This window comes from Mustela erminea, chromosome 20, assembly GCF_009829155.1.
Source record: "Mustela erminea isolate mMusErm1 chromosome 20, mMusErm1.Pri, whole genome shotgun sequence".
Taxonomy (NCBI): domain Eukaryota; kingdom Metazoa; phylum Chordata; class Mammalia; order Carnivora; family Mustelidae; genus Mustela; species Mustela erminea.
The window spans coordinates 37230996-37246622 of NC_045633.1; the positions used below are offsets into that span (position 1 = coordinate 37230996).

The 15627-nt window shown below is 42.3% G+C and overlaps 1 protein-coding gene across 9 annotated transcripts in view; it reads left to right on the forward strand.

Annotated features, from left to right (window-relative positions):
- AUTS2 (activator of transcription and developmental regulator AUTS2) overlaps positions 1-15627 on the forward strand; it is a 1075180-nt gene that overhangs the window by 497443 nt on the left and 562110 nt on the right. For all 9 annotated transcript variants that reach the window (XM_032328510.1, XM_032328513.1, XM_032328512.1 and 6 more), the window contains one exon: positions 1559-1594. In XM_032328510.1, coding sequence (XP_032184401.1) covers positions 1559-1594 — 36 coding nt within the window. The remainder of the gene's footprint in view (positions 1-1558; positions 1595-15627) is intronic.

A 15627-nucleotide genomic window follows, 5' to 3' on the forward strand; every position in this document is an offset into this window, starting at 1 on the left:
TGCTCTGGGAAGTGCATTTAGGAGCCCTGGAGCGGACTGTCCTACCTGATGCGGACGCCGTTCGAGCTCAAGCACCGTCGTTCCCGCTCAGAAAACAGTTCAAAATCAAGAAAATTCCCATCTACTGTATTTCCGGAGATGCTAAATTCACCTGATCGTTTTTCTCCCCCCGTGCAATCCAACCTCTCATGGATTCGTACATTAATTCAGCAAATACTTGTTCCAGGCATCTCGCGTGCACAGCGTTGTCCTGCGTGCTGGAGAGGCAGGGATGATGACGTCGGGGTGGTCCCTGCTCCGGGTAGTTGCAAAACAGGGAAGGGACACTCGGGTGGGCGAGCCAGAGGGGAAGGGAGGAACCAGCGCGCGGGGACGGATGTCAGCCCCCCCAGGGAAGGTGTCGTACCTGATGAGGCTAGTCAGGCAGAGGGCCTTGCAGGTTCGAGGACACCGCACTGAGACCAGAAGACCGCCCTGGCACTAACTAGCATCCTCTGTGTGTAAGCTTATTTGAGGACTTTCTCGTTCATGGAAAGGAGACTAGAAATTAAAAAAAAAAAAAAAAAAATTGTAATGACAGGTTTTAGGAAGAAAAGAGAGGTACAAACAAGCTTGGATCACGGACAAGTTTAAAACAAAAACCAAGTTCTATTTTTGGCCTCTTTGCCTAAAGGAGTGATGCCCTGCAAACCTTTCAGAATTTTATTTATTTTGTTTTAGTTTTCCCAGTGTCAGAAGCGTGGTGCCCTGAGTTGATCATTCTTAGACTAAAACCGGTGGGGGTGCCCTGAGTTGGTCATTCTTAGACTAAGACCGGTGGGGGTGCCCTGAGTTGGTCATTCTTAGACTAAGACCGGTGGGGGTGCCCTGAGTTGGTCATTCTTAGACTAAGACCGGTGGGGGTGCCCTGAGTTGGTCATTCTTAGACTAAAACCGGTGGGAAAACGGTGCTTTTCACCGCTTCCCCTCACCCTCACATTCCTTGCATTTTATTCTACTAATTATGTTTACAAAATGTCTCCTTTTTGAAAAGCGCTCTGTGTGTACTAACTGGGGCCTTTCGGGAATATACTGGCAAGTAGGTCATGCACTGGAAAAGTCATCCAAACCCACTGGGCTTTTATTTTCAACTCGGTCTGGACTTTTTCCTCTTGCCTGCCCCTTTGCGGCCACAAAACCGAGTAGCTTGAGACCCGGGCCTTGAATGTCAGCGAGTTGGGGAGGTAGGCTGATGCGTGTCTGTTTAGTCTCAGCGCGGGGCGAAATGCCATCATTAATTCATTACCCAGCTGCCTGTCAAATAAATTGGCAATTACGTCCACCGCAGAAGCTCGGAATTCGGTAAACAGCACGTTAGCATCTCTGAGTTGCTGAGAGACGTAAAGGGGGAAATTAAGCCAACACGGTGTTTGCATCGTAGCAGATGACAAGGAGCGGCGCACGCCCGTGGCGTGATGTAGCGATGAAAACCCACAAAGGGCTGGTAATGAGCTGCGCGGATGGGAACGCGTTAAAAACCGTTGCTGATTTGCCACTTTCTCTTTTTGCTTTATTGCAGAGTTCAGCTCCCTCCAGCTTGGGAACAGGCTACTTCGTAAGTTGGTCCCGACTTCCCCACGTGTGCTTGCGTCGGCCTTGATTTCCTTCTGTGACGTTTGCTCATGAGGATGTGAAAAGAAAAAAAAATGGAAGAAATCCTCTCTCAGTCCTAAAGAGCAGAGTGCTACCCATCCTTTCATTAGGGTTCTTTGATTTTTAAAAGACATAAGCTGTAGGGCCCTGGGGTCTAAGTCAGTGGGAGATGGAGGTGTGGTTCCCAGGGCGACGGAGAACTGATGGGTCTGGCCACCTTTCCTCCGTCACTGTTCTTTCAGTGACAGGTGACATGAGGATGGAATTCAGATTCAGCGTGGAGCTTTTGATTCACTTTCAAGATCTCTTAAAGATCTTTCCCACAGCTACAGTGAATTGCCTTTAAAATTTTTTTTTTTTTTTTTTTTTTTTTTTAATGAAAGGTGGTGTTTTAATGGATTTTTCCCTTATGGTCTGTGCATGTGGCCTTTACAGTTCCTCTGAGCAGCCATGGAAGCCCACGTCCCAGCAAATGCACGGGTATTATTTTATTTCCCGACATTTCTCAGTCCTTCCAGAGGGGTTGGGATGCTGTCAATCCTCAGGGATCATGTCATAGGTAATTTTCTCACGGAGAAATTGTTACTTCATTTCTTTCATTTATAGCAAAATTACCCTTTCTGGATTGAGTAATCTTTTTCCAGATCTAAATAGAAAAGAGTTACCAACAGGCATTATGTACACAAGAGGAAAACACGCCCCTGTGGAGCTTTTCTGGGGTCTTTAAAGGGATCTGATTGGTGTTCTCAGTGACGAACACTGATCCTCTGATGCCCGCTCAGCATTTTCTGAGAAAATAATGAAATCAGGAAAATAAAACAAAGTGGAAAATAATTACTGATTCAGTTTAGTTGCCTTTAAATTTCTTTCCTCTAAGATGCTAATTACGCTGGTTTTCTTGTGCCCACACGGTTCTCTTCATCCATTTACATTAAATATATGAAAACCAGCACCATTTCGTTGAATGATAAGTCTTTCCAAGCTTGGCAGAAGTAGCATATTCTAAGTGTTGATTTTTTTTATCTTAATCTTATGCTAATGAGGAGAAAAAGGATAAGGATAAAGATTTTTGGTACCTGCTTAATACAGTCAGCACGCTTATGCTTGCTCCTTATTGTGGCTGAATATTCATGCTTCCAGAAACACGCAGGATGCTGAAGCAGTCGCAATAACAGAAGTAGTCCATCTGCCGTGTCTTCACACCAGGCTGGATGTGGGTTGAGATGCTGGGAGTAAAATCTGGAGGCTGCCAGTGTCTGTTCTCTGTCCAAAAGCTAAATTATGCCTCTTGGCTTTCTTCAGTAGAAGGAGGCCCAAACCACCAACTTAGCCCTTGATCACTTCGGGACTGAACATTCTAGTATTTTTTTTTTTTATTCTCAGTATGATAACCCTGATAGAAAAAAGTCATCTGTAGAAATGCCAAAAATTTTATTATACTTTTTGTCACTTGTTTTTCTAATTCTAGGAGGGTATCTTTTTTATTCTTTAATAATATATTCTTAATGAGGAAAGAGTCTGCAGTTACGAATCTAAAATGATTTTTATACTCACACAGTGTTGGAGGAGTAGAAAAGTCTGTCCTTTGATAAAATTGCTCTTGCTTTTATAAAAATTTGCTTACGAAAAAAAAACAACCATGTAGTATTATTAGCTTATGGAAAAGATATGTACCACTTGCATGGTCAGCTCTGAACGCTGACAAAAATGCTCTACTTAGAATGTGTTTCCAGCAATGGGTTTATTCTGTTATCAGAGTGCAAAATCCATTGATACTATTGCCAAGTTCTCATCAAAAAGTGTCTTCGCTTCAATTTTCATGTCAACAGTACCACATGTAACACTTGATTTCAGGTCCTAACATCAGCATTGGTGAGTTTCACGCTTCTGAGTGGAAATAGTAGATTCACAATTTGTAAGAGTTTTGTGTCAACATTTTTGCACTGTGCTTTATGATCTGTGATATGATATTAGCCTCGACTTGTGTCTGTAATGAAGGCTCAGCACCAGGTAAGTGGGCTGGTGATATGTGGACCCTGTCTTTCTTTTCAGCATCTCTCTGAAGTGTGGACGGAGACACTGCACCAGCAAAGTCACTGTGTTTTTAATGCCATTGAAGCATAGTGTGAACGCTGGGTTAAGCAAACTGAGGGCACTCACCTGTTGGGTTTAATGACCTGGAAGTGTTTTCTTGAATACTGTCCCTTGCCCCAGCATTACTCTAACGTCATAATTTCCTTTCAATTAGAGGTTATGCTCTTAAAGAACTTTCAGTGAACTAGGGTAAAATGCTGATCGTTGTGCGTGCTAATAAAATAGACACCCGCCCGAGTACACACACACATACTCACGTGTGCCTGTGTACACCCCGTCCACAGCCAGTGTATTCTACTTTCTGGCAGTTCTTTCCATTTATCAGTCTGTGATGTTAGAGAATTTAAAGAAGAATCCTTTGTTTTTGATTCAGTTGTATTTGTTTATATCTTTCTGGTTTTGTGTTCCAAAGATGTCTGCTTAGGTCTGTTACTTTTCCAATCCATTTATAAGCTGAAGATTTGAGAACAGAGAACAGCAGCTAAAATCAGTATTTACATAAGCATATTGCAAAGGATTCTTAAAGTAGACAAAATAAAGAAGGATTGGAACAAACTTTTCACATTTTTGGGAGCTTTTGAATAATGTGGGTGTTATACACAGAGAGACACACATATATATTCATTACATCCTCAAGCCCAGCTCATATTCTAAATATAAGTGAAAGTATAGACTACTTGGAATCTATTTGCTTTTTTAAAAAAAATTTTTTTTATTTTGGCAAGAGTAGCAAAACTCATTGGAGTGTGTAGGGTTTTTCTTTTTCTTTTTTTTAAACGTTAATGCAGTGAACACGTTTTCATTCTAATTTCAATGTTTTGGGCTCTGTTCTCTCCTTATACATGTATTTGAAGTGTTGTTGTGCATCGTGGATAATTAAGAACTTGGAGACAGGCTGATCTGAAGCCTGGTCGTGTGACCTTGGTCCGGTTATTTAATATCTGTAGATCCACACGCACCTCATAGAGTTGAGAATTCTAAATGAGACAGGGTGTTTAATGCACACAGAACAGCCCTCATTAATAGCAAATTATTCCCATTATAGTGTGTGATGGACACAACTTGGTCTCATTAAGTGGCTGTGTAATGTCGTGGTAGGCAGAGGATCACCAGAAATCAGTGTTGCAAGCAGTGAATTCTGGAACTTGGAGCCGTGGGTCAGGAACGCTCTTGTAGCTTTCGGAGGAGCCTGTGATTGTGTGTTCGGTCAGCCGTAACCACCTTACCCCATCTGTGAACAAAAAACAAATACAGAATTCACTCTCCGTGACCCTGAGTGATCACCATGATGGCAGAATGACCCGGTCGAGGTGTTCATGCATCACAGTTGTGTAATTTGTGCGGTACGGTCATTTGCTTATCCCTCCGTCAGACTGGAGAGAGGGAGGGACTGCTAACAGCTCTTGGGGTTGGGCTGAAAGAGGAAGAAAGATCTGTTCAACATGTTCGGTGCTCGGAGGTTGTATCACGCGTTTGCTGCTCCCTGGCCCCCAAAAGATACCCTAGCATGCCTGAATGACGTAACTGACGTCAGGAGAGTGACCAGACCAGCGAACATCTCCTGGTTGCCCGTGGTCTGCTGTATCATCGCAGGAACGTTTGGGACTCATTCCTTACAAGCACTGGAGCCCATACGCCAGTAGTCGGTGGCTGCTGTTGGTGCCGTGGCGGCGGACTTGTCAGGCTGAACTTGATCCCTGGTATCAAGGAAGCTGTCCTTCATTCTTCTCTGGGTGATTTTCAGCCGCCTTCCAGGTTTGAATCTAAGTGTCTTAGGCCCGTCATCTCAGAGTTTGGATCCTGCTTTGGAAATTCCAGTGATCCAGAGATGTTCTCTAACAGTTCCCAACCGACAGCTTTAATTCTACCCAATGACATCACATGTAGTTAAGTGTAAATATACATATACATATACATATACGTACTTCAGGATTATCAGGGAAACCAGCCACCTCTACCTAATGACTAAAACCACCACATTACGTACTAGAGGAGAATCGTGGAGTGGCACACTTCTTAAAATGGGATGTGTGTGATTACTGCTTTCCTGCACGCTCATTACTTAAGAAGTTACATTGATGGTGTTGGTAACAGGGTGTGAAATATTGACCTGTGGCTTTCCATCACAGCTCTAAGATCATAAAGGGATTAAATTCTTTGCTCTGTTCTACGTTTTTGACTATAGACTCTTGAAATATCTGCTCTTTTTCTTTGAATACTCTGGGTTTTGTTTTGTTTTGTTTTGTTTTAAAGACTGGATCTTTCTTTTAACGGACACTTCTGACTTTTTGTCTTTTACTAAGTCCTGAGCACCTTCTCCATGAGACATTGTTCTGGGTGATGTTACAGATGTGGAAAAAGCATGTCCCTCTCAAGGAATTTAGGCTTCTTTCAACCCAGGTCCTTTCCTTCCTCTGTGATGCTTTTAAATATTTGTGACACATAGCATTTAAGTAAGAGGATTTCGGCTCTACGGAGAACCTAACATTCTTTGACTTTATAATGTTTCTCTGGATTTTAACTTTAGAAATGCAGCTACTTCAGCCCGGCCTTGACAACAACACATCCAAAGTCATCTTCCTTTCCGCCTGCCAGTGCTTGCTAGTGTTGCTGGGAGAGGGTTTTGTAATTCAGGTATTTAATCAAAACCTGCCAAGTGTTTAAAGATAAATGATGCTGAGTATTTTAACATGTCTCTCAAATAAGACTCTAATATTTTTATTTATTAATAATTAACTCTGGGTAAATGAATTATTGGCTATTACTTATTTACTGACAAGTCTCCATTATAATGGAAATTTCTTTAAAAATCTGAATTCCATCGGAGCTCTCCAGTTGCTGTCGGGGCGTTTAGACTCATTGGTAAAGATCGAGTTAGAAAATAGCTCATCAGATGAAGAGTTCAGTGCATTTTAATCGTCAAATACGTATTAAACATACATTCTTCATTCTTAAGGTAAATAAGATGGAAGCTCGGCCCTCAGGTCATACGTAGTTGAGTTTGGTCTGTGGCAAACTGCTCAGTCCTGTGCGAAGAGGGAGTAGAGCACTTGGGAGTGTTCAGAAGGGTCGGTCGGTTGTAGGAAGACTTAAATTGTGCAGAACTCGATGGGTGTTTAGAGTTTCAACGGAAAGTGGAACAAAGTTTGGGGCGGCAGAGGTGAGAGCACGGGACAACGGCGTCATCGAGTGGGATTGCTTCGACTGTGGGAACCGTGTTTCGGAGAAGGGGTGGACTGGGCAGGGTGATGACAGAGCCTGTGGAACAAAGCCAGGGAGGGAGCTGGGTGGGTGGGGAGGAGAGGACTTAGAGGCGGCCCCAGACTTGGCATGAGTGATCTGTAAAAAATGAGGAAGACGGGAGTCCAGCACCGATGGCCGTGATGCGTCTTTCACTCAGAATAGGAATCCCAGGAAGGAGAGATTGGATTTTAGGAAGATAAATTTGATTTTTGATTTTTAAAATTGATTTTGGAAGGTAGGTAGTTAGAGGTAGTTAGAAGTTCAAGTTGCGTAAGTCTGCGGTAGTTCACAGCGTCGTCCAGAGTAAGGGAAGAACAAAACATTGCCGTGCAACTTGAAATTTGTGTTAAAATAAGTAAAAAAGTAGAACCTTGTGAGAATTTCAGTATTTTTTTTAAGATTTTATTTATTTATTTGACAGAGATCACAAGTAGGCAGAGAGGCAGGCAGAGAGAGGGGGAAGCAGGTTCCCTGCTGAGCAGAGAGCCCGATGTGGGGCTCGATCCCAGGACCCTGAGATCATGACCTGAGCCGAAGGCAGAGGCTTTAACCCACTGAGCCACCCAGGCGCCCCTTCAGTATGTTCTTAAAACTCAGCCTTATGCTTATCAAAAGATACCTTTGAGGCGTGGTTGTACATACAGTTTTCTTCAGTGACTCCTAAGAATTACCCAGTGAGTCACCCAAAGTGACTTGAATCATTGGTCTCAGAGGCACCCCATCTCCCAAGTGAGCACACTGCTAAAATGTTTATGTAATATTTAATATACAAAAATATTTTTAAACACAAATATTTTTATGAAATTTTTATTCTGATAATGGAATAAAATACTGGAAGCCATCACTCGGCATAAAAACTGGGGCCTGACTAGTGGTTTGGAAGCTCCTTACTGTGCAGAAACATTAGGATAAATGAAATCAACTGCTCTTTCTAATGATAAAAAGTTACCATGTTTTTGAATTGTAACCTTTAAATACTGCCCTGAATTATAATTGTGTCTTATAACGTAACAAAACCAGAATCTCCGCAGTGGGTGTTTCATTTAGGGTAAGGTGAGAATTAATCTTAGCTACCCTGGGGGTGACTTAGATTTCAGGAGCTTTAGACTAAAAATATAATTGTACTTTCCATTTCTTTTCTTTCTGCTTTTGATTGGGTGCAAGTACTCTTGAATTTGGGAACAGGGTCAGTGAGCCGTGCGTGGCTACCCTGACCACACGGACAGCACAAGTTGGATTGCGGTGAGCAGACACCGAGTCATGTGTAGATCCCCACAGTGACAAGGCTCCTCCGGCTGACCTGAGGAAATTGTCTTCTGTGTCCACATCTTTAGTTTCAACTTGTTCATGCAGTGCACAGGAATTGAGAAATTTGGGCAGTTTCTAATCCGATGAGAAAGCCTCCCCTGGAATCTCCAGCTGCCACAACTCCTTAACACTGTCTTCTTCTCAACCGTTTCTGGGGAGAGAGCCTGGTGTCTTCAGACACCTGCTGTCCCCCGGAGTCTTGGTATTAGCTGTGGCGAGTTCTGACTGAAGAGACGATATGAAAATACAGGTGCTCCTGGTGCATGCGGGGACGTAGCCCTTGGCCTAGTCTGCTCGTCTCCTCAACCCCCTTCCTCGGCCCCTCAGATGTGGAGAAAATAAATCATTTCGAGGGGGGAGATTTTACAAGCCACTGGACTAGATAATTACTTAAAGGGCCGTTGTTTCTAATATTCCAAGATCCGTGATTCTAGCTTCTTTACACCTGAATGTTCGCCGTGCGGGACCAGGGCTTTCCGTCGGTTTCGCTGCCTCTCTTCGCTCCCTCATGAACCGGAGGAATTCGGGGCCACGGTCCCCTTAGTGCTTAATGAACACTGCTCTTCAGCGTCAGCAAAGAGGAGATCCACATTTCAATTGAGTGACCAAGTCTGCCTTCCTTTGAAATTAATAATACATAATAAACAACGAAATATTATTTTGTATTTCTGGTATTCAGTTAGGGGTTTAGCATATAGAAATGTTGAGGCTTTCGTCTCGTCCTTTTCCGTAGCTAGGGTATCCTGTTGGTCACAGAGATGACTCAGGAAAGACTTTTCCAGTGTGAAAATCCCGGGGGGAATGGACAGGCCACTGTCACGGGACTCAGCAAGTGTCTGTCTGTCTCTCTGTCTCTCTCTCTCTCTGTCTCTCTCTCTCTGTCTCTCTCTCTCTCTCCCCCTCCCTCCCTCCCTACTCGTTTTCTGACACTGGCTTCCAAGAAGTCATCCTATTCTTACTGGGGATTCCCAGGTTATAGAAGTGTTGAATTAGTGGGTATGAGTCATATTATATAAAATGAGCTCTGGGCAGTGTGAAATACAAGATGTACTCTGACGGCCTGCGCCACCTTCATTTTTGATAGATTTAGCTGCCCTGGAGTTTTATGGACTCTCCATCAGAATCTCAGATCAAAGGACTCATTCCTTTGCTTAACTGCTTTAAAAAAAAAATATTTTTCCCGAAATTGTAAATTAGATGCCTCCCAGTCCATTGCTTAGGAAACTTACAGCTTTGTGAAACACCAAGAGTATCGTTTGAAAAGAGGTTAAAAAACACAACTGGGGCTTGTTAAAGAGGAAAAGTGCTGTTTTAACTCCAAGTGTCACATTTTCCTATAGTCAGCTCCAGCAGTAAACAAGAGTTATTGGAAGCTGAGACAGTTCGAGACACTTCACTTATCTCCCGATACTTGACTTCAGAAGCCAAACATTTAAAATGCATTTTGCTTGTGTAAAAATGTTTATCCTTTTAAAATACAATGTCGTTTTAACAGAAGCACCCTGGTGACAAGCTGTTCTGATACCGCTCAGTTAATATAACTGTCAGGTCCTATACGCATATACGTGAACAGACCAGCACAGTCACCCAAGGCCCCGCGTTATAAATCACTGTTAACAAACCTTAATTTGCTTACTAGGCTAATGAACGATCTCTGATTTCCTGTAGTAATTAGCTTCACTAACAATCATGTTTAAAGGGACCTGCCTCCTACGACACTTAATTTCTGCTCTGAAATCTTTGGTATCTGGTCTGCAGGATGGCAACAAAACAAAATGAGAAGAAAAAAAAAAAAAAAAGAGCAAGACAGCAAAGCCTATTAGTCTCCATGGACAGCTCTCTTGTAAGAAATCCAGATCATGGCTCTTCTCAAGTAGAAGCCTTGCCAAAGGTGATGACTGTCTATTAGGGCTTATAAACCGTAATGCACTAGCAGATCTGCAGGGCAGTGGTGAAGCCAGATAATTGCAGTGTTTCCTGTCTAAATGTGCTGCTGTGTGTAGCGGCCTCTGATTTTAAGGAGCCGTTAAAAATGCAGCAAGGCATAGCAGCTGTGGTTCCTGGTGTACTCCTAATATTTCATACGATCATCACATCTCATAAAATCCGGGTACCGCTGGCCAGCCGCAGGAGGAAATTGAGGAGAAACTGAATCGTGCAGGTGTCATTCCAGAGACCCACCAAGAACGCGCCCAAGCCTATGGTGTGTCTCTTTTTACTCCCATTTTAGTCCCTAAAGAGATCACTGACGTTTTTACATTTTGCCAAAGGATCCTATCGGTAATGTACTTTTTCCTGCTTTTGTGGGAAATAGGCCTGACTTTGCCAAGGGAAGGCAGGGCTGTATCCTGTGCAGAGGAAGTCATGGGAAGTTGGCATCTTCATCCCAAACCCCAAAGGACACAAGAAATTTGGTTCCTTCAGAGTTTATTGAAATACATGTTAAAAATAACTTTATAACAGAATGAAGCAATGTGATATGAGAACCTGATTCCTCCGAGCAAAAGGAGCATTGGTACTAGAACATTTGGGGAAGCAAGGAAGACTGTAGAAGCCAATATGTTCTTCTCATTGAGTCTTAACCAGATGCGCATCTTGACCACGTGGAAGCCTTACACTGCGTTTGTAAAAAGGCGTGATCGAGCCGCAGGTTATTTTCATCCCTTGCTACTTTGTCAGTTTTCAATTTGGTAATGAAAATGGGTCTATTACTTTGGTTTTACATTTACAGGTTTAGTGTTCATAGAACCTCTTTGAGTCGGAAGGGACCTCACATGTCCTCTTGTCCACCTGCCGGTCTGAAACGGAGCTCAGAAAGCTAGACTGTTAGGGTGGGCTGACAGTTAAGGACTGTGACCTTTCTCACCCTCGAAACTGTCCCTTCCTGGCACAGCTGAAAGAGCGCGTCGGTTTTCTGACCACCTGCCCCTCACTGTTCTTTTGAGTACATTCACCTGACAACTGTGCCTTTAACGTATGTCGAGTAATAACATGCAGACACACACACAGACGCGTGCGCGTGCACGTGTGTATTTTAACCTCTGTCCAAGTTCTTCTTGGTACACTCAGTACACTTGTCCGTTATCCAAAGCTTCGGAGAGGCTGCCGCTACGACATCACTTTTCTCCTAGCGCCGTGCTGGTGAAAACCTCCCACTGCCCTAAGTGTGACTTCCCCTTCGCCATCCAAGCTGTAGACTCGAAAATACCCGTGCTGCTAGGTTTTCCTCGTTGCTTTTTGTCATGTCTCTTCTGCATGGGATTTAATGCTACCTGGCTATTATAGATTATTTATTTTATATAATATTAATATATTAATATTTAAATATTTTGATAATTAAATGAATATTAATTTTAATATAATGTTATAATAATATTGTTAATATTATTATATTAAATATTATTGTGGGTGTTTATCTCCCTTGGTGATTTTTATCTGGAGCCTCCAAAAAAATAAATCAGCCATTCTTCCTTTGTTTTGTTTTTCCATACCTACATCTGGAAAGGGCTTTGAGACAATCTGTGGACATGCTTAGTACACTGTCTCTTTTTCCTTTGTAGACATTGTATCTAGTTTTAAAAAAATTAACTGGAAAATATCGTGTGGACACCTTTGTTCTGCTGCAGAATGGCAAAGTAATTGACCATTAAAATATACTTATCATAGATTCCATTGTGACGTGGGTATTCATAGCTAAGCCTCTTCAGATTATTCTAATACATGTGAACAAGCAGTATTATCTCAGACAGATAAAAGGACACAGTATGAAAGAGGTGCCGTTTGATACAGTATTCATGTCATAGCAGATCCGCATGAGTAATAATTAGAGACAGGAGACAAATGAAAAGCTTGCTATTATTTATAATAGGTCTGTGTTACATACAGACCTCTTATAGATACAGAATTCTTGAATTGTGACACATACTTAAATTTCGAGCACAGAAGACATAGTGTACTTTTGAAATTATTGCAAATTCTAAGTTGGTTGGGCCATGAAATTACATTTTTTTTTCATCTTTCAACTGAAGGTTGGATCAAGGTGCTCTTTGAAAGGGCCTTTCAATGTCAGCACGTCTGCGGATGTGTTGGAAAGACTGTTGTACAACCGAGTAAGAGACTAGACATGTTCAGGGACCATTTATAAAAGTCATTTTGTGAACAAGAAAAGTTAAGTATCTTTTCCAAAGTCCTACAACTAGGGGAATAATTCAAGTTGAGAATTAAGCTTAACGATATAAAACTGTCCTGCCAAGAGGTTGAAAACTTATGTCACATTGAGCAGTAGAAAAATAGGATCTACCTTCCCTGAAACCTTCTGGGAACATAGGCCAAATGGTAAGTTCTGTCTATCTTTGTTTTTCTCACTAAATAGACAGTAAACCAAGTGGGCCCTTATCTTTCAGCTAAACATGAAACCTTAGTTTTTCTCTTCCAGAGAAAGGTTATATAAGGGGTTCCCGGGTGTCTCCGTCAGTTCAGCGTCTGCCTTGGCTCAGGTCTAGCCCTGCTTCGGGCTCTCTGCTCGGTGGGGAGCCGGCGTCTCCTCTCTCTGCCCTCCCCCTCTGTGCTCATGCTCTCCCTTTCTGAAATAAGTAAGTGAAATCTTTTTTTTTTAAAGGTGATATAAGTGTCTTTTTTTTTTAATATTCATGCCTCATAACATACTTTTTTTTTAATATTCATGCCCATCTAGTTAAAGCCCCACCCATGCTAGACCAGGCCCCAACATGCCAGAACGCTGCTTGGGACAGCTTCCTAGGAAGCTTCGTTTTTTATTTTTTGTTTAATAAAAACCTTCACTTTTTAGCACAGTTGAAAGACTTACAGAAAAATTGAAGTGAAAGTATGGGGAGTTTTTCATACCTTTAGCTCCCATAAATCTTCTAACAGCATCTCACACCATACTGTTGCAATTGATGAGCCTACATTGGCACATCATTGTCCCCCAAAGTCCATAGTATACATTAGGGCTCACTTAGCTTTGGAAATGCGCTGTGTATCCTCCATTAGACTATCATACAGGCTAGTTTCACTGCCCTGCAAGTCCTCTGTGCCCACCCTGTTCAGTCCTCTCTTCCCATTAACCCCCAGCAACCATGGTCTCCAGTTTTTACCGTCTCCATAGTTTTCATTTTCCAGAGCGCCATGTAGTCGGAACTACACAGCACGTAGATCTTTCAGATTACCTTCCTTTAGTTAGTGACATGAATTTAAGATTCGTCCATGTCTTTTTAGGGCTTGATCTCTCTTTTAAGTGCTGAGTAAGATTCCATTGTTTGGCTGTTCCATAGTTAATGGACCTGTTCACTCACTGAAGGGCATCTTGGCTGCTTTCAGAGTTTAGCTATTATAAGTGAAGCAGCTGTAACACGCGTCTGTAGGTTTTCACGTGGACATAAGTTTCCAACTCATTTGCATAAATACCAAGGAGCCCAACTTCTGGATCTTATGGTTTAGGGGAGCCTGGGTGGCTCAGTGAATTAAGCCTCTGTCTTCAGCTCTGGTCATGGTCTCGGGGTCCCGGGATCGAGCCCCACATCGGGCTCTCTGCTCAGCAGGCGTCTGCTTCTCCCCCTTTGCCTGCTGCTCCCCTTGCTTTTGTGCCCCCGCTCCCGCTCTCTGTCTCTCCGACAAGTAAACAGATGGATCTCTAAAGAAATACGCAGTTTTCTAGTGATACTTTAACGTTGAACATCTCTTGATGTGCTTACCATCTGTATCTCTCCTTCGGCGCGGTGTCTGTTCAGGACTTTTGCCTATGTGTTCATCAGGTTTTTCATGGTTTTTTTTTATTGAGTTCGAAGAGTTTTGTTATATACTTTGCATAGTAGTGCATTATCCGTTCTGTCTTTCGCAGAGGTTTTCTCCCAGTCTGTGGCTTGTCTTCTCATTCTCTTGACATTGTCTTTCACAGAACAGAAATTTCTCCTTTGAATGAAGTGCAGCTTATCAATTATTTATTTCATGTGTTGCGCCTTTGGTGTTGTATTAAAAAGGCATTGCTGTACCCAGGCTTACACAGAGTTTCTCCTCTGTTATCTTTCAGGAATGTTACAGTTTTGTATTTTATATTTTGGTCTTTGATATATTCTAAGTTAGTTTTTGTGTCAGGTATAAGATGTGTGTTTAGATTCTTTGTGTTTTTCTTTCTTTTTTTTTTTTAAAGATTTTATTTATTTATTTGACAGACAGAGATCACAAGTAGGCAGAGACACAGGCAGAGAGGAGGCAGAGAGGAGGAAGCAGGCCTCCCGCCGAGCAGAGAGCCCGATGTGGGGCTCGATCCCAGGACCCTGAGATCATGACCTGAGCCGAAGGCAGAGGATCAACCCACTGAGCCACCCAGGCGCCCCTGTGTTTTTCTTTATTTTCTGTGAGTGCCAAGTTGTTCCACCACCATTTGTCAAAAAGACTTACCTCGCTCCGTTGTATCGCCTTTGGTCCTTTGTCAAAGATCGGTTGACTTCATTTCCACTGATTTCTGAGCGCTCAGTTCCGTCACGTGATTTATCTGTTCTCTCACGAGTGCTACAGCATCTCAATTGCTGTAGATAAGTGATACTAGTCGCTATTTCTTCGTAGGAGTCTCGAGGTTCAGTTACATCGGTTCTTCAGCCTCGTTCTCCGTCAACATTGAGTTGGCTATTCTAGGTCTGTTGTCTTTCTCTGTAAACTTTAGCATCAATTTGTGAATGGCCGTAAAATAACTTGCTGAGATTTTGACTGGAATTGAATTGCATCTGTGGATCCAGCTGGGAAGAAATGACAGCTAGACAGTATTGCGTCCTCTTGTTCATGGACATGGAACATCTCCCTGTAAATGTATTTCCGCTTTGGTCTCTTTCATCAGAATTTTGTGATTTTCTGCATATAAATCTTCCATATATTAGAAGTTATGTTAGACTCATAGCTAAATATTTCATTTTACAGTTTGCTTATGTAAATCATAATGTCCTAATTTCAGACAACACTTGTTCGTTGCTGGTATATAGGAAAGTAATTGCTTTTGGTAACATTAACTAGTATTGTGCACCTTTGCTGCTATCACTTATTTCTAGGAGTTTCTTTTGGATTTTCTACAACCCAAAGGTGTAAGTGATCATTTCATCTGAGAACGAAAACAGTTGTAGTTTTTCCTTCCCAATCTGTATATCTGGTACTTCCTTTTCTTGTCTAACAACATTAGCTGGACTTCCAGTGTGATCTTAAAAGGACTGGTGAGGGAGAACATCCTGCCCTTGCTCTTACGCTTACACAAGAAAGCTTTGAGAATTTTGTCATTAAGTATGATGTTAGCTGTAGTTTGTTTTGTAGACATTCTTCATCAAGGTGAGGAATGTTCCTTTTTAT